The sequence below is a fragment of the Ornithodoros turicata genome, chromosome 3, assembly GCF_037126465.1.
Source record: "Ornithodoros turicata isolate Travis chromosome 3, ASM3712646v1, whole genome shotgun sequence".
NCBI classification, from domain to species: domain Eukaryota; kingdom Metazoa; phylum Arthropoda; class Arachnida; order Ixodida; family Argasidae; genus Ornithodoros; species Ornithodoros turicata.
The window spans coordinates 50,446,846-50,474,133 of NC_088203.1; the positions used below are offsets into that span (position 1 = coordinate 50,446,846).

Genomic DNA, 27,288 nt, shown 5'->3' on the forward strand with positions numbered 1-27,288 from the left:
CCTCGAGATCACGTGGTTTGGGCGCCCGCCAGTTTCCCTGGACCATTGCGTAAACGGCAGCTTCCGGCGGATGGTGATAGGCAGAGCGAGGATTGGAATGCCGTTGGCCAGGGCACAGATTCGTATCAAGAAACGAGCTTGTTGGCCAAGCACTTGCCAAAGCTTAGACCAATCTCGCCTGGGGGAGAGGGTAACGTAGAATCGTGTAGGGCTGTATAAGTTCGACTTTCGATGAACGAGGGAATTTTTTAAACCTAAAGCAGTAAGGAACAGAAGCGTTACCTTCATGGCGACTTAATACGACATTCATCATTTCAGTGTTTTTTTTCTGTACGCGCCAAATTAAACTTCGACACCTCACCCTTCATTTTGACACGCACGCGAACAGGACTCTCGAATTTGCGGAAGCTCGCGAGACAAGCTATGTATAGTATCTTTTTTTCCTCGGGAAACACATGCCGTTGTGAGTTTGGTGGTACTGTGGTCTCTTTGGGCATCTTACGAGCTTTTTTCAATATAATTTTAAAACGCTGTCTCTTTTTTTTTTTTTTTTTGAAACGTCGTGCTCACTGTCCGTTGTGGGAAATACAAGCAACACAAAGAAATAATGATATGTCGTTACCTTATGCCGCGAGACAATTGAGTATGGAAATGAGTGACGGCGCAGGAATGCGTTGGTGTGTATCGTGACACAAGCTTGGAACAGCGTAGGCTGGCCAATGCTTGGCAAATCATTGGCCAGGGAACAGATCCGTATAAAGAAACAAGCTTGTTGGCCGATGATGTACCAAGCAAGGCCAGGTAGGCGAGCCTAGCTATTGCCATGCTTGGCCCAACCTTTGTTTGTTGCTTGGGCAGTATTGTTCTGCTGAGAGGAGACCGCCGTTCCATTCTGCGACGCCTCGTGACACCTCTGGCTTCCCGCCAATGGACAACCGGCATTCTCTTCCCATCTATGTTGAGCAGAGTTGATCCAACGCTCGCTTTCCGCATGCCACGAAACACCTCTCGTCCAGATGCTGCATTAATCCACCCAATGCGACTCGATGTGGCCTTTACGTCTGAGTGGCGTTACCGCTTGAGACAAGTTGACCCTCCCACCTGCTCCCACTGTGGTGCTCTTGAGGATCTGGAGCACATTCTTCTTCATTGCCCCCACTACCAACCTTCCCGAACCGTACTCTCCGAGCCCCTTAGTCAGCTGGACTCTCGCCCCTTCTCCCAATCGAAATTGCTTGGCCCCTGGCCTAATCCACCCAGCAACGATCTACGGTCAAAACTCTTTTGACATTTCTGGACACCATCGGAGTTGATCGTTATTGTGAAGGGATTCCTTCCCCACATCCTCACCAGCAATGGGGTAGAGTATCGCCCCTGTTGATGAACCTCCCCACTCTCCATCTCAAAATAAAGTTGTTGATGTTTGTGGGCACTGCGCAGATTCTGCGTCCTACTGTGTCGAGGCGGCTATGAGGGAACCTGTATTGATGATTCCAGTTTTTATGGTGCATCGACAACAGATGTCATAATATATTAGAACATTGGTTAGGATGCAAAATAAATATGTCGTTTAATAAAAGCATTGCATAAATGTTTCAAACATCAATTTAAAACATGGTTTACAATCTCAATGTCTTTAAAAAAAATTTAAATTTAAAAACTTATCTAAAAGCAATGATTGCTTCATCATCAAGTAATAATGCTGGGTAAAGGGGGCTTAAGGTGTATATAAAACTCTCTGAAGTGATGTGTTTCATGATGTGAACATGTCAAGAGAATGTGCAAAATTGAGAGCGGCTCGCAACAGCGCGTGCACTGAGGTGGTTCCTCCCCTTGAAGTAGGAACTCGCGATCGAATCACACTGCACAGACAATCATCTGGATGGTCCCCGTAACAGGTAACCTGTATTGAGAGACCACTTTTGTATTAAACACTGTTACAAATAACACGATTCGCTACAAATTATTATTATAGCAACAAGCTGACAACATCGCTCAGACACAAAGGCGGTATCCAAGTCACGCCACACCACCGTTACGGAAGATTCTTTGTCACAAATCAAACTAAGGCACAAGACAATACCAGTACATGAAAAATGGTGACCCTCTTGGTCTCATTACGACGTAATATTGAACTTGTGGGTGAAGGTGATTCAAAGAAAAGACAGCTGTCTGTTCTTGTCTGTGTGGGCTCTTGCTTCGGTAGAGAACACAGTGTACCGTGCTAGCAATGCATGCAGAAAAGCGCTCGAGTGCTCGCACATATATTGATACGTCTTCTCCCTAGCATATTATGCAGTCAAACTGTATTTGTCGCCGGGTATACTGCAAGTGTGTTCGAATGACCCTCGGAAGCTTTGGAAGAGCGATCAAACAGCTTGCATTAAGTGTTGGTTTTCGGGCAAAAGAACACTTCATAATTGTCAAATAAATGTACAGAATGAACAGCTATTTATTCCTTGATAAAGAATGACTCACCCATAGAAATTTAGGCCCTGTATCCTTGCCGGTACGGTTGGTACAGGTTGAGACAAAAGTTAACGAAACACGTGAGCGGCATACTTTTTCTTCGGTGCGACACCCTAGCGGCCGCCGGAAGTGGGTGAGTTCACTATTTCGGAGAAATGGAAGGGTGAACTGTTAGTGACGCACAGTGGTAGCTACGGTGTCGTTTGGGTGTACCAGGGAAGTGGAAGCTACCGCTGTGCGTCGCTAACAGCGCACCCTTCGTTAACCCTGCCACCCCTCCGAAACAGTGAACTCACCCGCTTCCGGCGACCGCTAGGGTGTCGCACAAAAGAAAAAGTAGGCCGCTCGCCTGTTCCGTAAACTTTTGTCCCAACCTGTACGACCGTAACTGCAACAAGTTGCCATGATCACTGCGGCGACTGTTTTGGGTACAGTAAGATGGCGGCCGGTTCCCGCACGCTCGCGCTTCATATCCGCGATCCAGCCCTTTACAACTGAGATCAGTGGCTTCGGCGTTAGTTTCAAAGGCGTCACAGGCCGATGTCGTTGACATCTCATTGTCTCTGGTGATGTGACGCTGAACCTCTGCTCAGCCAAGGATTGCGACATTGATATTAAAAATGACACAGAAAAATCGCGTCACGCGGCTTCTACACGCCTCCAGATTAGTAGAGTGTAGTACCACGGGAGTAGCACACTCGCTGAATTCAACTGGGGTCGATATTCCCGATTAGCAAGCCGTTTCATTTCTTTTCCTACGTTTTTTGTTAGGGCGTATGGAATAGGTATGTTCTTGATTAATTTCGGCTCGTCATTTTATTGCACGTTTAACCGCGCCTCAAGTCCTTTCACGCAGCCAACTCCGTCCAAAGAGGCACTTTCGTATACTTCTGAACAACCGTCTCCCTTGTTCTCTGGATTGGCTCTGGAATCAGCTTATTTATAGTCCGCCACTCAAGACGCAGATGCTTTAGCCAGTTGCGATCCAACAGCTATGGTTCGTCATAATGGACAACGTGCATGGGCAACGTGCGCTCTTGATTCTGGTAGCGCACGCGCTTCTCTAATGGTTTGATCTGGTCTAATGGTTTGATCCGCTCCCCAGAAAACTTTCTTAGCGTTATTGTACTCAATCTAAGCGGGACCTCACTGAATTGTTGGTAGTACATTTGTTGAGGCAAAATTGTTACAGCTGCGCCGCTGTCGATTTCCATGGGTAGGAGCACGTTTTACACATGTACCGTTACAAGCAGAGGTTCACTTCAGCGGCTTTTCAGAGTAAACAGAGCCACGCCATCCTCAACCTCTACTCGTTTGACCTTCGGTTTCTAGTGCTTATTCGCAGTGTGCGACTTCCCCGGACTACACACGCACTGAATGTGGCGCTGTTTCTTACAGGCACGGCAAAAACTGCGTTCTTCCACCGACACTTTTCTGAAGGGTGGATGTGTAGACGAAATGCCTGCACTTCATTTGTTTGGCTTTCTTTATATTCATTGCATCGGTCCTCCTGACTCAATACTTCGACGTTGACATTAGCCGTCTCAGCGGTCACGGCAATTTGAACAGCTTTTTGAAACGTCAGATTCCCTTTAGCTGCCAAACGTTGTTGTGTCGCTTCTTTATTTAATCCGCCAAAACAGCCACGTAAGGGTTCTTTCGAGTTTGTCCCAAAATCGCAGAACTGTGCGAGGCTGTTCAACTCCGCCACGTATTCTAACACGCTTTCATTTTCCATTAGGTTCCGCTCATCGATTGCCTTACGTTTGGCTCCCTATTGGAAAAACGTCTTGAGGTTACCTCAGGATATCTTGAGGTTATCTGAGGTTACCTCAGAACAGCCTGTGGGTATTCTGAGGTCACCTCAAGAAATCTTGAGGCTCTAACTCATAACATCAGACCCGGCTATGGTTCTTTTAAGGTTACCTCAAGAAATTCTAAGGTTCTGCCTCAAGGCCTCAGACATCGCTTTCGCTCTTTTGAGGTAGTATAAAGGGATTCTGAGGTTCTACCTCAGAACCAGGCTGTGGTTCTTCTAAGGTTACCTGAAGAAATTCGGAGGTTCTGCCTCGGGGACCTCAGACATCGCTTTCACGCTGTCTTGTGTATGCATCTTGTGTATGTAAATGTATAAATATATCGTTAAAACGTCCGAATACGACTTACTTCAAGGCAAGTTTGGCACAACAAGGTTCTTAAGAAGGTTGTACGTCTTTTCTCCGATGATGCTTACGAACGCAGCAACACGCTTCTTTTCGCTGACATCGTTGACCAACAAAAACATGTTCCAGATGCTCCGCGTACGATACCCGCTTACCAGACGCTTCTTCGAATGTTTCCATATGTGCAATTGCAGCATACTGGTGCTGCTAAAGCGACGGCTGAGCGTTTCCTGCGGGCGCTGCAGACATGCTGTTGAAGACAACGGGTAATCCAAGGCCGCAGAAGATATTTTTCGGGTTCTAAATGACATTGTCATCGATGTTATATCCAGCGCCTTTATTGCCGTAAACTTATAGATCGAATGTACGCTGTTTCTGGAAGAGAAACTTGGAAAACCACCGTGATACCATGCCGAACAATACCGTAGCGGTCTCACACCCTCTTTTCCGGATGCGATAGTGGCCATTAGTGTGGGATTTCGGAATACTTCGGTATTAATAATGGCCACGCCTACTACCGAAACTCGACCATGGGTTCACACGAGCTCGCCCGAATGTTCTATCGTTATGAAGGAAGAGCCAAATAAATCAACTAAAATAAAGAAATAAATAACATTTCGGCGCGACAGCTATTCCTATGAGTAACACTGGAAGAAAACCGCCCTCCTAAGCGGTACTCAGGTTATTTCACGGACAGGTTACCCAGGTTTCACATACACAGGATGTTTCACAAATGTGTATAATTCCTAAACAGGTGGTGCTCTAGGCAAAGTTGCCTTCTGAGTGAACATCCCTGAGACATCTAAGAAGAACTCAGTAGTGAGGGGCTCCTTTGCACACTGCCATGAATTGAATCCAACTTTTAAATTTGGAATCCAACTTTTAAATTTTACTTCGGACGCTTTCGGAAGCTCTCATTTACTGATCGGAACATCCAGCTAAGAATATTTCACAAAAAGAATACCGCGTCGACACTTGGGGAGTCTTCGAGTAATTGGTTTGTTTCGGTTTACGTATTTCTCGCGCTCAGCTAACAGGCCGCCGACTACGTTCATGCGCCTGGTTCACACGCCGGTGTGACGGAAGATAAGGAACAGCCGCAAAAGACCCTTCGGTGTTCTCCCTCCTCCTCTACCATGGAGGAAGGAAACACAGAAGCGGCCGGGGCTTGGAACAGATTTCCGTGGGACCGCTCTGGCGGTCGCTCCTGCCAAAACGACCATTGCCTCCTGTCCACCACGTGACCCTCTCTAAAGCTTCGATTTAGCAACGCTTTGTTGCGGGGTTTAGCTCGGGCTGCTTTCTGTGCTTTTATGCTTTTTGAAAGTCATTTACTCTTAAAATGTGAGTGCCATTGCGGGAACAGAGTTTTGTTAACGTATTTTTAGCGCGATTACGGCTCTCATTCAACAAGAGTCAGCTCTGTTACGGGAATAACCTTTCGTTCGTAAGTAGGTACTTGATCGGTTGTTCCGTACCACTGTCTGTGAGAGTCATCTTGAATCGTTCCTTTAAAAACTGGCGCTGTGCTACAGCTGCAGTACAAGTTCGATTACTGGCAAGCTTTACCTCTTCAACAACAACCACACAAGATGTGGCCACGTCGTCACACAAAGGTCGCTGCCACGAATGATGTTTCTGGTCCTGCAGGTTTGTCCTGCAGAGCGTAACCGGTCTTGTAGTAGAAGGGCAAACCGAGAGTAAACGAACACACAGAAATAAAACTGGACGTGCGGCGTTCATCAGATGTCTGGACTAGTCTGTACTGCAAGACAATCACGACTCCCGTCGTCTGCTTCGGCAGCTGACCTGCGCATGCTCTTGGGGGTCACGTGGATGGTCACATGGTAGACACGAGCATCCCAGAATGCGGTGCGAAGCTGGCACGCCCGTCCCATTGGAAAAAAGTTGGAAGGGCCGCTCCTGTGTTTCCTTCCTCCATGTTCTCTACCCACAGCGCTCGGTGCTGTCATTCGGTAGGCGAGTCCTTTATCATGATCAGTGATTTCCCCAGAAAATCACTGCTTGGGGGTGCCGAGCTTTCAAGGGGGGGGGGGGTTACGCTTGCTGAAGGTTCCACATATGGAATTTTTCTTAGACACGGAAAGAATCGTGGCACAATGGTGACATATCTGCACCGCTTTCCCGTTTTATTTCTACATGTTCTTACGTTAGAACACAGTACATTAGAATGCAGATTCATTATGAGCGGCATTTCAACATTAAGATGCATAGTCACATGACCGACAAAGAAAAAAGACTAGCACCTTATCTCATGAATCTCAATGAATACCTAGCAACCAACAGTAAAAACAAGACTTAGATGAAAAAAGCAGAATACCTTGCTTGATTGACTTGGGCTAACTCTAACTAACTTGGGCTAATTCTACGATATGTATGGACTGTACAGAGCAGATGTGTCCCTCTCACCCTCACTCATTATTCAATTCTCCCAAGCGCGCCCCTGATGAAACATGGCTTAGGTCCACCGAAGAAAATTCTTTCGTATGCGCGTGTTCCACAAATTCTTCCATACCACTTCATTCCAGCAATTGTACCTATTCCGGGATCGTTACACATCTACAGTGTGCAGATCACAATATGAAAGTATCACGTGCGTCATTTGGAATCATTCAGAAACTCACTCTTTCACGTGGCAGAAGTCGAGTGGAGACCAAACTTCACTAGGCTCAGTAGATCCCGTCGTCTTCTACAGACAACTCCGCTCTCATTTATTTTTCCAAGACCCTGTCATTCTTTCTGGTCTCCTGAATTGCATTGTATTGCATGGAACATTATAACTATGTAGGCTGTACTTATATATGGTTTTTTCTCTGACCTGCAATCTGCCTTACCATGGTGTTTCGTATCGCACGAGTATGTGTATTGTACACCCATGTAATGACTTTCCTGGTCCTCTGGGTTTCTAAATAATAATCAACAAATATAAAGTTGAACGTAGAGGCGCAGCTTTTTTCACGCCACATGCAAACCCGAAGAAAATTTGAGCGTAATTCTGCCGTCCCTGTAGCAGGTTTTCTGGGAAACCTGGTTTTCTGAGCGGACAAGCTGCACTTCACTGGCAACGAGAAGTGCAGCCGGTACCGTGACTCGTATTTTCTTGAGGAAAGAAAAACGCTGTTTTTGGCGTCTACGGACACAACGTGGCCGTCCGCATCAGGCGGGACAGACAAGGTGTACGGGACTGTGGCAGGTACAAAGGGATTTCGCTGTAAAGTTTGCTTAGCAAAAATAATGTAGAAGGATAAGATGTAGGCACTTATAGCGCAGATAACAATCCTCACACTGGAACGAACGATGACGAGGTTATTTTTGGTTATTGCAGGATCTGGGATTCCGATCCCGAACCGTCCCGGTTCAACCCTGAAGCCCCTCACAGGGTTCAAGACTTTTGAAGAGGTTAAGGAGTCATGCTCTATTTTCCATTATTGCTTCTACCTTGCATCATCCGGCAATGACGCAAGCCTGAACTACACCATCGTCGTACATGAACCTCAAGGATATATTATTGAAGAGAAGGCTGTCCCTGCGTACCAACCAACGATAAGGCCGAACGGAGGTAGTATTTTCGCTTCATGTTTTGAGATACCATTACTGCGCCTTCCTTTAACGCAACCGTGCCTGCAGTAACCGCTACTGCGTAGTTGAACGCGGTGGCCAATGTATGTACCACCAGCTGATATGGCATAGTTGTTACGTTGTTAAGATCCTCCGCGCCGAATGTCGGTACAGGTCCCCTTGAAGTGAACTCTGGACCCATGCTAACACACCCATCTTCCACTCCTTCCTCCTATCCTCTCTCCATCTGAGCACGTCTGTAAACCCCCCTCATAACGGTTCTGCGTCCGGCGCTTCGTACAATACACAGAGACCTCGGCTTGCGCCGTTTGTCAACGGTAGGGCTCAGGAGGACTCAGTGGCATCTGGAAGCTCTACCTTACATCACTTTGGCAAAGGAAATGACTACACTAATAACACTAAAATCTACACTAATATCACCATGATGCCTTCCTACTTCACCTGCCTACTACCTCCCCTGCCTGCCTGTTCGCCTGCTTCCTGCTTTTGTACATCTCCGTCTAAACTTCGCTGCAGTTACAGTCGTAATGCAGGTGAAAATGAATGTCAGAGTTTTTTTCTATTTTTTTTTAGCCGTTCGAGTTCCCTCTCGTTGTTTCTATCTTCCTCTTTGCATTCCTATTCTTCTTTTCGTACTTCATCTGCTGGGGTATCTAGAATATCAGCGCCCACGATGGCCTGAGTAACCTGCACATTTTTAGCCCTATTGCTTGCACTTGGCCCCAATTCCTTACACGCACAAAGTCAATATGTCTGAAGGAACTGTGTTAACTCCATGATGCTACTGGCAACGTTGCCCGCACACACCTCTGATATCGGAAATAACCTAAAGCATATTATCAGAGGTGCTTCCGGAGCAAAGATGAACTGACCAACAAATATAATCCTGTCGAAAATACACCACAGTCAAGACACTCACCAGCCGCATCCCAGAAACTCCGCTGTCGTTTACCCGCTCCGCTGTCGTTTACCAGTCGAATATAGTGGACGATCCCACCGATGCCACCAGTCGTTGCGAGGCGCAGCTAAGGTGGCCGTTCTTCGTCGACGGAAGGCAATAAAATCGGCAGGTATGATGTAAGTTACAGTGGTATCAAATCAACGACAGCGACAGAGCTCTTACGATACTTCCATAGCATTTCCTCCATAGGCATAGTTCTGCTTTATGACAGTACACAGACAGCTGTACATTTAAGCTCGCACGTCGAGAATGCGAGGTCTCTGCGAGGTCCCGCAGCTTTGGTGCGTCTCGCCCATGCTTGTGCAACACGACGTGCTCGAAGCTCTTCAGAAGTCGTATATTTCCTACCACGGCCCATAATGTCGCCATTCGGTTGCGCATTCACGCGCTATAGCGCCCGTGCAACCCCATCGACGACGTCTTGCGTTCGGCACCCGCTGAGGGATGTTTTGTGGACAGCGGTAGGACGTTCAGTAACGAAGTCAATGTGTGAGATGGATAGTCGTATCGGAGCGCTTATTACACCAAATGCATGCACACTGTCAGAGCTGGTAGCACAGGAGCAGCACTTTCACTGCTGTGTTACGGGGGACGGTATTTTGGAGGAGGCTATTCAGAAAAAAATAAAGGACGTTGCGGCTAGTTTTGATCTATCCTTGATAAAATCATTTCATGTTTTAACACGTCTTTGGTGTTTGAATTTTCTCACAGATGAAATCGGTCCTTTAGGGGATACGCAAAATTGTTCAGAACACCGTCAACAAATCAACTTTGACGGCTATGTTGATTATGTCAAGTGGGCGATATGCAACACACATGAGAAGTCAGAGCCATATTTAAGGGGAACATTTTCTCCATTTAGGCCACGACACGTAGAGAAATGATTCAGTACCACTGCTGTTGGAGAACAAGCTTTGAATCTAGTGTGCGTTGACGGCGCCCCCCTCTCGGTGTGTACACTAACCGCAACCCTGCCTGCATCAGTGTCACACTACGCGAATCGTCTTCCGACTGAGCAGAAGGATGGCACTTTTACATCAGGGTCATTCCAGGCCAAATCACCCAAAGGTCATGCTCCACCCCGTTCAGTTTTCTTCAAAAAATTATCATGGGCTCCTTATTGCACATGAAGTATTTTCCCGGCACTATTTTGAACCGCTGCCAACTTAGGCCGGGTCAAAGTTCGTCAGAATCGCGAAAACCATGCTGCGAAAAAAGTGACCTACTGAGTAGGATTTTGCGTCTACATGGACCTTAGTGACACAGAATGAAAGAGCGTGGCCTTAACATTCTGCCAATATCAAGTTCTTCTCTCGCGTCCTATTTTCGGCCAGTGTAAGAGAGCTGCTGTTTGGCGCTATTTCTTACCACTTTGCGCCTTGCTAAGGGCACTTTTCGCACAAGCTGGAAGGGCAAAAAAAAAAAAAATCAGCGTATTCTGGACCTTCCATACTTCAAAATCACATGTTTTGAAGGCCGAGCACATAATACGTTTTGCCACATTTAATCCCAAATGTCATACTTTTGGCAGAGTTGGCCATTTCCAACACCATTTTTGAAAATGAAGCGGTCGGCCGAGAAAAATCCAAATGTGTGGAGATGACAGATCAATATCTATACTAACGCATATAAAAAATTAAGAAGGTACTTTTTGATAAGGGCGAGAAAAGGGCGTATGTCCCATACGGTTACGCGAGGGTCACGCCGCACGAGACTGCTACCTGTGACGCTGAGGCGCGCGAACAGATCGCGTGCCCAGGGGCGGATTACTGGCCATTGCATCGGTGCGTCGGCATAACGTGGCAACGCCCACCGTCGGGCAAGCGCGTGCTCCTGACGCACGGTCTGAAGTGGTCAGTAAGGCCACCGTCGTCTGCTGGGTAGGCGAGCCTCGCCAGCACGAGGAGCAATGACGCTACTCTCGATGGCAGACACAAGTCTGTCAAGCAAAAAGCCTAAATTTGACGACATTAACTTACTTAAAACTTAAAACTTTGTATTTACTTCTAAGAAATATAAATTTGGTTACCGCGTGGAAAGAAACCTTCTTGCACATACTTCGCTAGATGAGCACGTAAGACACGAATCAGCCAATGCGAATGCAGTGCAGTGTCATCTGCTGCCGTCATCGGCTCGAAGAGAATCCTTCGGTGCTCGGAGCTGTCTCTTCTTCTTTTCACGCGCAACATGTGGCGAGGATTAATTGCGTATTTTATTTTGCATTACATTCGTAGAAGACGAGGACGGTGATCTGTGCACTATACCCCGCGTGGAAGATTGCTATACTGACGAGGATAAAGTTATTTGGTGAACTTACGGTGTGCTTGCTGAGCTTTTCGAGTGACCTCCTCCTTTTTAGTTGTACAACTAAACTAAGCAGTTATTCGGGTAAGAGCTCAGGGCGACACACAGCCTGCTGAGGCTTCCAGAGAGTTGCTGGCTACAGCAAGCAGCCAAGCTGAAAATGTGCGGAGCGGAGGCAGGTGTCGACGGAGGAGGAGGCAGGTGCGACCATACAAATGAATGACCATACAAGCATACAAATGAATAGCGCAAGTATTGCTAGTTTTTTTTTTATTGTAGTGTCCAAATATTTCATAAATAAATGAATGTCATGTTTGTGCAAGACGAAGTTAATTTCACAATGGTGGGTTACAAACACACTAACTCAGCTTATGCGGATGATAACATTCCCTACATGGGAAACACTCGATGTCATGTCCATGTTTCCATATACATCCTGTATGTGTATACACGAGGCTTTGGACAGTCGGAAGAAGGAAATAAACTGCTCCTCGGACAACCACGTGAAGACAACCTTGTCAACACGAAATGTCCTCGTTGACTTCACTGAAGCGGCTCCTTGTTCCACTAGAAACGCGTACACAAGCGCCATTTTCAACGACGAACATCGCAGCGTTTTGCGTCGGCTGACCTCCTCGCCCAATGGCTACGAACGCCACACGCCCGGCGACGGTGGCAGGCTGCGAGTAAGGTCACTTCTTCCTTCTCACGACGAAGCGGGTCACGTGCAGCACGCGTTACTATGGAGACGACGCTGCGCTACGCACCGACAAGTGGCCAGTAATCCGCCCCAGGTTTCACAAGCCGGGTCCTGCTGCCGGATATGAGCATGCCCCCCTTTTTTCCAGCCCTTTTGTTAGTAAACTGTGTAGTTCGTATTGTTATCAGTGCATTAACAAGTATTATTAGTAGGTGCTTCTCAGAGTCTTTCAGCGATTCTTTCACACTCACAAGGAATATTTTGAGCAAACCATGACACCCCTTGAAATGCGCGTTTCTTATGATTAATACAAACGCAGGTCTCATTGTGAGCGGATGGCTTTAGCTGCATTGTTGCGTCCAAACACGTGCTCGTACATCCACACCTTGCCTTGCCTTACCACATCCACGGCCTTGAAATCGACTTAGTAGAGCTCATCCGCTGCTCAGTTGATTAGTTTATGATCATCTTTCTCACATGTGATGCATGCCGGGTTGCCAACAAGCTTGTTATTGGTCCACGTTTCTTGCTGAAGTCGTCGTGTTGAACAATGGCCGAAGTAGGAACGCCAGGAGGCACTTCTTAATCTCCTCAACACCTTAGGGAAGTCGACGTTGGTTTCCTTCGCTATTTTTTTCCAGAGCTTACACTTCAGCCTATATTTAAGTAAGTGAAGGCACGCGCACAACGTGCCAGTGAATAATGTGACAAATGCTCACGACTAACCGTCACCAAATGTGCGCGTGCGAAATGAAGGACAGCGGTATGAAAGTGCGTAGCACGCACGGAAACTTCGTTCGGAGCAGCGTTCAAGACATATCTTTTCGTCGTACAGAGGAAATTGTATTGGTCACTTTTAATGAGATACCCTACCAATGGTCGCCTTTGCTTTTTAACGCTGGGAAAGGAAATATGAATTAATAATGAAACCGTTGTGTGGGTAATCTTTTATCTTATTGTGTGTGGGTAATTCATTTATGTGGGTAATCTTTTTGTTCTTACTTCAAACTGTTACAATCGCGAAAATAGAACATGTAGACTGTTTGAATTGCAAAATAAACTGTTTTTATCATTCCAGGCTGCTTGGATGAGCATCACCAGCTAACTGTTCGGTGTGGATAGATTAGCAAGCACCACATGAACGTCTCGGGCTAGTACGTGGTAGTAGCATAGATGTGATTTAGCTGCATATAATGTCTGTTCTGGTCCTCCAAAGCGGATAGGAAACTTCATCACACGAAAAAACGTTATTTGCCGAATCAAGCCTCGCGCCCCAGCGTAACTATGTGTAGAGTAGGCGGGACATTAAAAAATATTTTCTCGGCCTTATTAAAAAGTACCTTCTTAATTTTTTTATATGCGTTAGTACAGACATTGATCTGTATATCCACCCATTTGGATTTTCCTAAGCCGACCGCTTCATTTTCAAAAATGGTGTTGAAAACGGCCAACTTTACAAAAAGTACGACGTTTGGGATTAAATGGGGCATGTGGTTGGCCTGCAAAATCATGTGATTTTGAAGTGTGGAAGGTCCAGAACACGCTGATTTTTTTTTTTTTACCTATCCAGCTTGTGCGGAAAGTGCCCTTAGCAAGGCTTAAAGTTGTAAGAAATAGCGCCAAAAAAGTAGCCCTGTTTCGTTGGCCGAAAATAACACACGATGGAAGAACTTGATATTGGCAGAACGTTGGGGCCATGCTTTTCCATTCTGTGTCACTAAAGTCCACCTAGACGCAAAGCCCTGCTCACTAGGTAACTTTTTTTCGCAGCATGGATTTCGCAATTCTGACGAACTTTGACCCTACCTAAATATACAGCGGTTCAACATACTCCAGTAGAACTCGGGAAAATATCTTTATTTGCAATAAGGAGCCCATGATAATTTTTGGAAGCGAAACTAAGGGGTGTCGAGCACGACCTTTGGGTGATTCGGCCTGGAATGACCTATCAGGAAAGAGACGCGCGAAGCGCATGGACCGTGCTCGTTCCTCCTTTTTTAGCACAGTCCCTCGTGGATGCAGAGTCTAGTTTTTTTCTAATGCAAACGTGCCATTCTTCTGCTCAGTCACAATACAATCACAATACAATTCACTTATAATAGAAGGCACTGCGACACTGATGAACGCAGAGGTACGGGTAGTATCGAGAAGAGGGTACCATCTACTCACAATGGGTTACAAACGTGTTACCCAGGAGCACTGGTGACGTGGTCAATCATTACATGTCGTAGCCTACACGGGAAAATATTCCCAACTAGCGACCGCATGTTCCCCTCTTCGAATATGTGAACAAATGTTCCCCTCTAGCAAAATAGCTTTTGCGCGAATTCCAACCAAATCTCTTCTGAGTGAACGCAAAGCATAATACTTTCGTGCCAAGACCGGTTGAAGGTTGATGGACACTTTTTATCGAGAGTTTATGGCCCGAGAAAACTGAAAAATTTCGGGAAATTTTGGATTTTTTTACGGAACTCTGCAATGTTTTCAGAGCTATTTAAACTGTTTAGCTCTGCTGTGTAGGAGGCATAGAACGTGTTAAAAATATTTTGAGGCGCGCAGACTTGGAAGAGTACGCAGAAAGAAATCATGAATTTCGGAACTATTGCTTTTTAGCACATATTCAGCCGTCAATTGCACACTGAGGTGGTCCTGATAAAAATATGAGACACACTGCATTTGATAGTGTGCCCCTTGAACATCTATTTTACAAAGTTTCATCGAAACACTTTTTGTTTTAGCAGCGAAAAAAATTGTTGAACTTGACCACCCCCGCACTCATCCTGCATTGCCCCTCAAGGCTGCTTCACCCGAAGAGGCATCGCCGCCGCTGCTGCCAAACGCACACGGGAGCTGCCCAAACCGAAATGCGTTCTTCAGCGAACAAACAAACAAACAAAACAAAACGCTGAAGAAATTAATCTTCCAAGCTTCAGGTTCTCACGAGAACGGCCTAACTGCGGCGACCCAGTTCAGTAGCAGCACTGGGCCTAGAGATGTACTTCGGTGACAACGGGCACTGGCGGGCTATTGAATAACCTAATTTGTTCGAGCGATGACGCACACAACGCTTGGCGCGCGCGCGCCAACACTGACTCTACAGCGCCAGGCAATGATGGGTGTGGGGGATATGTTTAATGATGATAAAAAGGAAGGGAAAGGTTAGTCATGATGGAGGCTTGCTATTCCCAAAAGCAAAGAGAAACAAACAAATAGGAAGAAGAAACAGAGACACACAAAGTTATGAAGAAACACAGAGAAAACAGCTCCTTCACTAGTCGACAGCAACGATAACTTCACTCTTTCGGCTATCACCAAAGAACACAATAAGATAAGGGAAGTCCAAGTGACGTCATTGAATATAAGGAGCCAGCTCTGGAATACGGTGTCGCCTCCAATCAAAGTGACCCAGATGTAATAGACGCAGACCCGTCGTCGTCGAAGTACATCCCTGGCTCCAGTGCTCCTTGTGTACGGCGCCACCGCAGAAGGTCGTTCTCATGAGAACCTGAAGATTCGAAAGTTAATTTGTAGATAAAACATGTTTTTTGCAGGCAACGCAAATCGGTTTGAACAGCTCCCGTATGCGTTTGGCAGCAGTGGCGGGCGGCGATGCGTCTTCGGGTGAAGCAGCCTTGAGGGGCAATGCAGGATGAGTGCGGGGGTGGTCAAGTTCAACAATTTTTTTCGCTGCTAAAACAAAAAGTGTTTCGATGAAACTTCGTAAAATAAATGTTCAAGGGGCACACTATCAAATGCAATTTCTCTCATATTTTTATCAGGACCACCTCAGTGTGCAATTGACGGCTGAATATGTGGTAAAAAGCAATATTTCCGAAATTCACGACTTCTTTTTGCGTACTCTTCCAAGTCTGCGCGTCTCAAAATATTTTTAACACGTTCTATGCCTCCTACACAGCAGAGCTAAACAGATTAAATAGCTCTGAAAACATTGCAGAGTTCCGTAAAAAATTCCAAAATTTCCCGAAATTTTTCAGTTTTCTCGGGGCATAAACTCTCGATAAAAAGTGTCCATCAACCTTCAACTGGTCTTGGCACGAAAGTATAATGCTTTGCCTTCACTCAGAAGAGATTTGGTTGGAATTCGCGCAAAAGCTATTTTGCTAGTTTTTTTTTTTTGCCAGGTAGGTTACATGTAAAATCGCAATCTTCAAGAGGCGGCCCTGTCGCGAAAAACATTTTTGCGGCAAAAATGAGCCGGTAGTGCATTGGCTGCATGGGAACAATCAACCACAATCTATTTGAAAGAAATCGGGGATTGTCGAGCGCAATGTCTGGGACCGAAAAAGGGGGAAAAATAGTCATATATATTCTTTTTAAAAAATATGTTGACATTTAGCTGGGACACCTTGTGTATATGCTTGACTATTTTTATAGTGAACATACTTCGACCAGCACTACGTTGATTTGCGTACTGACCGTTTACTAGCACCCACAGTTCTTCGTAAGGAAACCACGTGACATTTGCTGCCGTAACCTCTGCCTAACCGGAATCTTGCGAAGCACGTGGCTGCATGTCTTATGTTCGTTGGGTGACGACAAACAGGGAAAAACAAAATAAAACTGCTTACTGCTTCCGAAAGCTTGCCTCGTTGATGGTTTCTTTCTTTCACTCTTTGATTTCAACCTAGATTCTCAAGTTGTTGTGTACAGGAAGCTCGGGACATTTTGTCAGGGAATATACGAGGTGTGGCTGTTAAATAACGAGACTAGAGGGGAAAGTCATGTTTCTTATTGTGTCATTGCAAGTTAACAGTTATCCTCTTCAAAGTACTGCCCTCCCCTATCTATGCAGCGCTGGACACGCATTGTCCACTATTGGAAGCATTGTTCAACATCATCCGCTTCAGTAGCGCTGCCATTCTGGCCTTGTGGTTCAGGGAGTTTGGAAATGAGTGGCCTTCAATGTGGACTTTCAGAAACATGTAAAAGTCGTAAGGAGCTAAATCCAGCGAACAAGAAGGGCGGTCCAGCAGTGGAACCTTCTTGTCGGCAAGAAACTGTACCGACAGTACATTGTGAGCCTGCCAGAGCCTGAGCCTCTTCTTCCTTATTCTTTCCCTGAAATGTTCACCATCTTTCCTATCATAGAAATGCTTAATCGGCGATCCTCGCGAACAATTTCAGTAATTTTTAGAACATTCTGTGGTGCTGTCATGGTCTTCAACATCCCCCGGCAAACCATTTCTGTCATTCAAACACCGGCGCACATGACATCGCATTTGCACAATACACTTCTTGCAACCGTTTTAGTAACTCATTTTGTGACTTTTTTTTCTAATTTCACAAGGAATTTCTGCTGCTCCAGTTTGACGCGATCCACGATCCCGGCAAGAAGCCCGCGTCGCATGTACCTCTGAGAACCTCCTGCACAAATATAACAAACGAAATCGAGGTTTCCCGGTCGGGAAACGCACGAAGACTACAAAACGCTGAGTCTCGTCCCGTCCGAGTCTCGTTATTTAATAGTGCACCTCGTATACTCCGATGGTAGGTGGTTCAACTCAATTGTCATTTAGCTAAACTATGGCTTATTCTGTCCAGTGTATCTCGCTGCGCATCTTATTTGTTATGTAATTACTTTGCTCCTTATGTAGCTCGTGTAGCTAACTGCTTATAAAGGAGCACGGTACCAGCGATAAAACACGAAATGTCATAGTATATTGGTGTTGCAGCGGCATTCGCGCGTACAGGACATGCTTGGACCCTCAAGGGTCTAACCTCTGCCTGTAGCACCGCAATAATAATATCTCTGCACGCACGCTATAATAATATTAATAATAATTCTTTGCTGATAGTGTGCCTGCAAATCAAAGAGCGATATTAAACGATACGAGCAACTTATTTATCTAGACATGATAAACAAGACTTTCATGCACGAGACCGCACTTCTTCAGGCTACAAAAATACGAACATGGTACAGGCACATATATACAGTTGACGGGGGAGTTTTGACATGAGAGGCTAATAGGGTGATGGGAAAGATGCAAATATAAATACAAAAGCAGGGGTATCAGAAGCGCAACATAACGCGAGCCCAAGGGATTACACAGGAAGCGAGGATGCACGAAGGTGATGTTCGAGGAATTCAGAATAAAAAATGTGGTTATGGCGACGGAATGAGGACATAGGTGCGCAGCACAAAGGAAGGTGGCTTTTACTGTGGATCAATAGAACAACGGAGTCATATATATAGAAAAAGAAGGAAAGCGTCGCACTTGTGGTATTAACCACAAAATGATTGAATGGAATTGATTCGACAGTTCCTAGAACAGCATGTTCAATTCATTTTATTCACCTTTTCGGCGGCATAAGTGCGCTCGTAACGGTAGGTGCCTAATGTAGGTATGCCCTATGACTTGCTAAGTGTCTGCTTGGGGTGGTCCCCCAGTGATATTCCGTGTCACCTGTCATCCTACGCTCACTTGTTCTGAAATCTTTGACCTATACACTTCGCACGTTAATCATTTCACCATATGTGCATGTGTTTGTATTCCCACCGTTTCGTAGACGCCCTGGGATGTGCAGTCCGACTCTGTCGCGGCTCACATTCCCATCTTTTCCGTTTACCTCATCACCATGATCATCAGGTTATATTACACAGTCACAAATTGAACCTATTGACATACAGATAAGGGTATGATTGTTGAACATATAGTGCGATAGACTTGCCGTTGCCCGGCTAAGCGTAGCCGTCTACGGCAAACATGCCTTCTTTCTTGAATATATTATTTCCATAATTTCCAACAGTAACACATCATTAAAAAGTTATCCTATCTCAAGTCGTCAAGAGCACTAGAATTCAAGAGTCTTCTGCATGAATACTTGATCTGTTCCTGGTGTCTAACACCTTTGACTGGAAATGGGACTGCCAGGTACTTGGTGGCCAGGGGGTGGTGTGGTGGATCACAAGACGGTTCTTTTGAGATGCGCCAGATAAAGTTACGTAAGCATGATAGAGCTGAAACCCAGACATTGTATGATTTTTCTAGACCAGATCCTTCTATATTTTAGAACCTGGAGTACCACGAGGAATGTTAGTAGCGCCTGTAATTTCTTCAACGGCACAGTAAGTACTCGTATATGTATAAGAAACTTCGTGCCAAGGAAGACTCGCAAGGTTTACCCTTCGGGGACCATGGATAACACAAGATATTTTGCATCTCAAACGTGGCATGACCAAGATTAGACGGCAAAGTAAACTAACCTTTGTTTCAGGTTTGAGGAATGTTCTAAAGAAGGAAATTAAATGAGGCTAAAAAGAAATAGCTTAGCTACGTCCTACATTCCTTATTGCGTATGTTGCCCAGAAATTGCCCAGTATATACTATGTTGCGTATGTTGTCCAGAAAATGTGGCGTACGATTGGTATGGAGCAAAACAGGAACATTATGACGCACAAGAAAGAATATATTTCCCGCATCGTGCTATATTGTTCCGGTCCAGCTACGGAAGTTCTCTCGAGTATGTTTTTTTAGAGAGAAGACGACTCCTACAAATCGCTGATACTACTCTCTCGGACACGCCTGTTGTTCCATTGGTCATCCACGGAATGTCCCCGGACCTACAGCGACATGTTCAAGTCGGGCACATGTTATACTGCTGCGAGGAACTATGCGTTAAGCGCCCTGCCTTCCAAGCCAAATCGGGCAGGGCGCCACAGAGGAAATCACAAACTGTATGTATGTCGGTTACATGTCGAACAAAGGCTTCGCCAACATCGTACCAGCTGCAAAGTAGCTTCGTGAAGAAGACACACCTGTACAAATGCCTTGGGGTCCCCATCCCGTCCGAGTTGAGATGGAATTATCATGTGCGCTTAATAGGCATCAAAGTCAAGAGAAAGCTTTTCTATCTTAGAAGAACACTGCACTATGGTACTGCTTTGGTGAGAGTACCGGTGTATAGAACACTCCTGTTACCGTTCGTCACATACGCAGATCTAACTTGGGCCCCCTTTACGCGACTCTTTTGCGAGTTTCTTTCGAATTATCGCCACTATATCTGCGTATTATGTGTACATATTATAATTATTGTACCTTCTGGGGCCAGGAGTATTCTGAAATAAATAAATACTTTATATTTTCTGTTTGATATTCCGGATTTCTTCCTTCTACAGATTGCTCACGTGCAGATTGTAATCAGCAATTCTGTTGCTTCCGTTGGTAAGCTGCAATTAACATATATCTCACGCTCATAGATCAACACCGACTTAAACATTTCTATTGCAATTCCCCGTAACCGGGCTTTGCAACCTAGAACGTGAAGGGTGCTCAAATCAAGGGAAGGATGAGCACATATCAACAATATCACTACAGAAAGGCAAAACTGGCTGCTCGAACATGTTTTTAGTGATGAAAGAAGGAAGTCACTGGAAAGGTTAGCCAGCTGTTCCAGCCTCAGAACATCAATTGCCATATCGTCTTCGTCGTTATCACAGTAAACATGTCCCAAGATCAGAGTGCTGATCTCAACGCGTCGTAGAATATCAGAGCTGGTCCTAGGTGTGCCATTCATTTGGTGCAGTAGGTGACACTCGAGGTGCACCTTGCATGCAGAGCAAAGAAAAGGCACGCTCATGGGTTAATTGCAAGTGAGTAATCACGTGATGAATAGCACTGAAATCTGCGGCAGGAGGCGATCATATCGCATAGCGCCGAGATACGGAACGTCCTGTGCCTGTCCTTGCGGGTAGCTAGCGGGACGAGAAATATTACTTTGTTCAGTTTACCTGCTCAGACTCCCTGAATACATGTGTTTTGTTTTTAGGTCGGTCCTTGTACCGGATTGTCATTTTTTGTGAAACAAAGGGTGGTCCAGCGTAAAATTCTCTGCCTCCGAAGAGGATGACTGTCTACGATACATGGAGCATTTCTCGTGGAAAGGACAGAAATGCGCGATTCTGTCGCACTGCTTTTGAGTTTCAAAAGACCTACCTGAATGTCTCAAAATAAATGGAGTAAGAAACATAGACTTTGCAGTGATTCAGAGCTGATACTTCAATCAATTCCTCGCTTGGCGTATTTTTTTCTTTGCGTAATCGAAAGAAACGTGGACAGCTCACCATTCGTTTTGTATTGCAGGCGAGCAGTGCTGTCGCACTTAACGGAGAACGCGTAACAAGCAACATATAGTACCTGTTTTTGCTTCGAAAGCGAATTATCTTTCGGATTACCTTTCGTCGGGGCAGCACCGCTTGCGGTGCTGCTCCGGGAAATACTTTTTCTTTCACCTTTCGGATTGGGATTTTCTATGTCTTTTATATTTCTCTCTGCTTCCTTTTTAACCGCTGCGCTTATTTTCCGCTGTGGAGAAAGCAATAGGAACGAGCAGCCAGATTTTATTGCGGTAGTTAACGAATATGAAAGGAATCGGTATGCAACTGTTTTCTGTGTATGTGCAATAAAGAAGGAAATGTTGACACGGTTGAATGCGTCAGCACATTAAAAAATAAAAGAAAAATAGAAAGGATGTTTCATCCGAGAAGTGCTCTGGCGCTGTTCTAAAGTTGTCCTCACATAGAGTCTGTGGATGCTCTGAGGATACCGTGGGGACGCTATATTAGTGCCAAAATGACATGTTGAGGATGATTTGATGATTAGATTCACCCTCCTGGGGATGTCACCCCCGTCCCTGTATGATGCTCTTAGGATATCCCTGGGATGGCAGTGTGTTGTCGTACACCTCACAGTGAGCCACTTAGCGTCCCACCGCTGACCGCAAAAGATTCCACAGAGGGCGCAGTCCCTAAGAACACACTGTCGTCCCTGGGATATCCTGCGATTATCATACCAGGACAGGCAGGACGTCCGCAGAAGGGCGAAATCGGTCCTCAGGGTATCCCTCAAGTGTTAAAATGGGACTCTCACATGTCCTTACGATATTCTTTTGGTTGTCCCTAGGAGGTCATCAAGGACCGATATAGGAGAGTGTGATGACGCAGCAGGGGCATAATCTACCATCGTCTTGTTGTACCTTATTTGTTTTCGTCAGAAACCACATGCAGTCCTGACAACTGTTTGGTTTCACTGATTTATATTGACAAACTGCCGGGTAAGGTGTAGTACTTTCCATAACGGAAATAAGCGCGGCGACTTAAAAAGACAGAAATCTAGAAGACAAAAAGAAAGAAAAATGCCCGGAGCACACAACGGCCGAGAAACCCAATTCGAAAGGTATTGGAATTCCCTTCCTAGGAAAAATCAGACACTGTGCATTGCTTGCTATGCGGTCCTCCGTAGGTTCGAAAGTACTGCTCGCCTCCGACACAAAACAAAGGGTGAGCTATTGAAGTTTAATTACATTTAGCAAACACACACTACAAGTGTCAACTTGCAAGCAATGTTTCTTACTCCTTTGGTTTGAGACATCCGGGTAGGACCTTCAAAAGTCAAAAGCAGTGCTACCGAATCGCGCTTTTCTGTCTTTTCCGCGGTAAATGCTCCAAGTATCAAGGTGCTTTGTGCGTTTTCGGAGAGCAGCGTCTCTTCTGACGAATGTGATTCAGTCCCTGGGATGGGCCCAGAAAGCCAAAACAAATGTGTCACTCAATATTTACAGCCTTAGCAGGAAAATGGAACAAGAAGGCATTTCTCGTCCCTTGAGCTACCTACCGGGACTGGCACAGGATGTACCTGAATGACTCTTCACGGACAATCCGCGAAGATCAACCTCAGGACATTCTGGGAATAAATCGAAGGACGAGGACAAGATGACACTGTGAGGACATCCTGGGGACCGTCTGTGTTCTTGGGGGTACGCAAGGTGCCGTTAGGGTTCCTGTATTGTCCTCCTCGTTCCTCTCCAGAGAGGGTTGTGCCACCCTTTGGAAGCCTTCTCGCCGACACCGAGCTCCGTTCGCCATGTTCGGGCAACACAGCAAGGAACGTTCTATCTGATGCCCTTCGTTGGTGGTTGGATACGGTAGCGTTGGTCCTGTTTTTTTCGCACTGTTATTTCAGTGTACGTACCACGCACTGCAGCATGCCGGGATGTTCAGCCCCCATGTGCAGCAATTCAACTGCAAAGGGCTTTCGGTGTTTTCTGTTTCCGAAGGATCTCGTAGGAAGGCAGAGGTGGGAAGCACAACTCAAGAGGGCGAATTTGAAAGCAAGCTTCAAAGCTTTCGAGGTATGTAACCAGTATTTGTCGTCAAGGCAACGAGACTCGGTAGATATCAATTGTGCATAAGCAACCCGACGTTAAGTGCCATGCAGTCGTACAGCTCATTCGTTCTGGGATTTATCTGTGACGGTACTTTGTTTTGATGTTGTTAACAAGTACCACGTACGCTCACTGTTTCATATTCACAACTTCAGGACTTTAAACTTACGTCGTCGTATTTGCCAGCTACGTGCCGTGCCTTATGATTGCGTACTACTGACTTGCGATGACTCTCAGCGAGTGGTACATTCTTGGCAAGTAACATGCGCTGTCTTGGTCGACAGGTCCACATCTCAAGTGGTGCTTTCGAGCGCAACCGAAAAGACGGGTGGGAGAAGTTACCTCCAGATGGGATTCCATCCCTCTTTTCGTACAGTGGCAAGTGACTTGATATTCTGTGTTCAGTTTCGAAGACTAAGTAAACGTGTAAAGTGTGCGACTCTGTCTTTTCCTTCTCGCAAATTTAAATTTCTTGTATTCTTAAATTGCAGACGTGCCAAAATCAAGAACATTCCGAGAATCGCTAGATACCTTCCCTAAAGTCTGCTATACCTGCATGTCTCATAGGTGCAATGTATTGCATCACGTTTTTCTCTTGCATCTCAATAAACCCAATGTTGCCAGAAAATGTCCAGGTCTCGAGTAGTATGGGATGAACTCTCGTAGTCCACAACTCACAACAACGATTTAATTAGCAATTTGAGTTAATTGGGACCCCCTCTGTAATCAGCATCATCCAGTGAGTCATCACACTAACTGCGGAGCATCTAACTCGTGTTCAGGCCAGTTGTGAGTTGTGGGCAACGAGAGTTAATAAAAAAAGAAAAAAAAATAGATAGAGATAGAGTGGAGAAACCGGAACGGCCGCTGACCATCGCTGGCCGACGGAGCACAGAGGCAGGTTGCAAAGCATCGCAGCTATGACCACCAGTTCGGAACACCCTGTGACGTCAGCTGTGACGTCATCACGTCTAGTCTGGGCAGGTGAGGACAACTCTGGACATGCGAGGAGAAAAACACTCATAATACAGAGGCTGGGAAAGCAAGAGTAAATATGCTAGCCATCACCAAAAAGTATTAGGCACAGAAGCAAAACAGCCCACCACAACAGCAGTCACGGGGGAGCGCAGAACGATACGACTGCTCCATCCGAGAGCAAGGCACAGAACTGAATCATAATGCTTTTTTCTCTTCTATGAAGTTATGTATCAGCAGCCCCCCCTAGTGGTTACTTTCTCAACTAATATCATGGCAAAATTATTAAGCGTTACACCAGCGTTACCCTCTTTCCCAAGGCAGCTTTTGTGGAAGATAGAAAATGGTGGGGATGCCCTTACAGGTACAACAGCAACCAGCGCCCGACATGCACGATAAAAATCGCAAAAAAAGCGGGGACAAAGTTGGCGAAAGAATTAGTTACACAACGCATCAATAGTGACGAGCGCAGACTGATATATCCATTCCATCCGACAGCCATGCGCAAAACTGAATCGTAATATTTTCACTCCTCTATAAAGTCATGCATCTGTCACTCTTGCGGTTGATTTCTGAACTAATTTAATCGCAAAATTATTAAGAATTGTTCTAGCAATATTCCCATTCAGGGCAGCACTAGCGTCATCGTCAAGACAACAAGATCAACAAGAATCTTTCTTGTCAAAAAAGGAAAAAAATACAAAGCTAGATGCATCAACAGAGGAAACCATGCATGTCGGGGCATGTCAGGAGCGCTATTACACGAGGTCAAATCGCACGACTGCTGGGCAACAGAGGAAACCAAACACAGAAGGAGGAACACTTGAACAGAGTGAAAAGACACTCACCATCATGGGACACGTACACTGCATTCCCTCATTGTAAATCCGCTCGTCACAAAATTCACCTGCATCATCGAACACCATTCACCAGTGACCAGAGGCAAACGGAACCCTACCGAAGCTACGCTCTTCTGCTAACGGCCAACGCAATTGCTAGGAACAGAATTAACGTGTCTACACCCTCCAGTGTCCAAGACGGAAGTGAATCCTTGCGCCCTCTGCAAGGGTTTGCTCATTTGTCGTGACGTCATCCTATTGTCTGAGGGCTACACTGTTTTTTTTACTAATGTTCAACCCATCTCCTCTGGACAAGGTCCACCTGAAACAATAGAGTCGCGGTATGACGTCATTGCCTATGCATGCACCTGTGTGGCTCAAGGACAGGTACGGCTCTAGACAGGGGACCTGTTATTTATTGAATCACTATCCCAGGATTATTTCCTTTATTCTACTATAACCATTGCATAGGAAACAGAAAAAAGCATTGCAGAAAAATGCCACGCATGAGGGGTGATTGTGGGAATTAAGCATTTCATTCCCAAAGTCTTACTAAATGGGACTTATGAGTACAGGAAAAAAGTAATGGTTCACCAAGAGATGTCCGTCCCATCCGAGAGCCAGGCAGATAACTGAATAATGACGCTTTATTCCTCCTGAATAAAGTCACACTCCTGTCCCCTTGCAGTTACTCTCTGAACTAAATGAATCGCAAAATCATTAAGAATCGTTCTAGCTGTACTCCCATTCAAGGCAGCACTATCGACATCGTCAAGATAAGAATGTTTCTTGTCAAAAAGAAAAAATACAGAAATACATGCAGAAGGAAAGCATCACAGAACAGGTCAGGGCATGTCAGCGCATGTTTGTCAGACAACAAGGGGGAAAAAGGCAAAGAGAAACACTTGAACAAAACCGAAAACCAGGATCAAACTATTTGTAAACACACACACTCATCTTATTCAAAAACAGAGCTCATCATAAATCCGTCCAGGACAATGCACACCATCCTCCATTTTTCTATTGTTACACTTTTTTTCCAGTAACGGTCAATGCATTGCTACAGACACCTGGAACACTGGGTGACGTCATCACATCCTGTCTGAACAAGGCAGCGGCAAAGACAAAGACTCCTACAATTTAATGAATCGCAAGATTATTTCCTTTGTCCTACTCTTAATGATATTCATTCTTACATTAAAATTCAACAAAAAGCACCATGCATATTAGCGATTTTCACCCCAAAGGCTCATCATGGTCATATTAGAATCACAACACTAGTAAACTACCACTGCTCTTTAAAATAATAAGTGAGACCACTCAGCATCATCACCAGGCGTATGTAATACATGACCCTTTCTGTGCTCATAAACTCGTTGTCTGAGGCTACACCTGCGAGCAAAAAGGCACGAAAGCCTGGGGCCAAAGTTCCATTCGAGCTCGACGGAGGACTAGACAGAACGCCGTTACGGGAACATGATTGCATTCCTACTATATTAATGATTATGCATTGCAGTTTAGAAATATTATCACAAAAAGTCCGTACTATGCTCAACTATAATTTAGGAGCCTTGAAATTCTGCTTTCTATGGAAACTATAATTGCCCTGTTACCTGGATCACTATTAATCAAGCGCTCCAATTTTTTCTATCTTCCCATTTCAGCCTTGTCCTGCAGTGAAGCAGTCTCACAACCAAAATAATTAATTTACACTCAGGGTGGCGTGCTAGGAATTTCTGTCCTGCGCTCAGATGCAAGCATTTCTGCTCAAATACCTATAACAGCTGACTTCCTCAACACACCGTGCTCCTAATTACATCTAACAAACAAAAAGCATACAAATCCTCTTTTCACGAATTCAGCTGTACCATGCGACTTTCTTCTGCGTAAAATCGGTGAAAAAGAGAAAGGGCAACAAAAAATTTTGCGCGCTTGTGCTTGAACTGCAATGACTTCAAAAACCGAAGCATACGATAATAAACTAAGAAAAAGACACCCATTTCTGCTATCAGATAATTCTTGCATAATCCTACATACACAGCCGCATTGCCCTTGCGTAAAGAAAGCACAGGACAAGGATACAGAAATTCCTTTAAG

At 45.4% G+C, this 27,288-nt stretch overlaps 1 protein-coding gene across 1 annotated transcript in view; it reads left to right on the forward strand.

Moving 5' to 3' along the window:
- Positions 1–27,288, forward strand: part of LOC135389445 (uncharacterized) — a 475,452-nt gene that overhangs the window by 49,410 nt on the left and 398,754 nt on the right. The window contains exon 12 of the mRNA XM_064619493.1: positions 7,978–8,211. Coding sequence (XP_064475563.1) covers positions 7,978–8,211 — 234 coding nt within the window. The remainder of the gene's footprint in view (positions 1–7,977; positions 8,212–27,288) is intronic.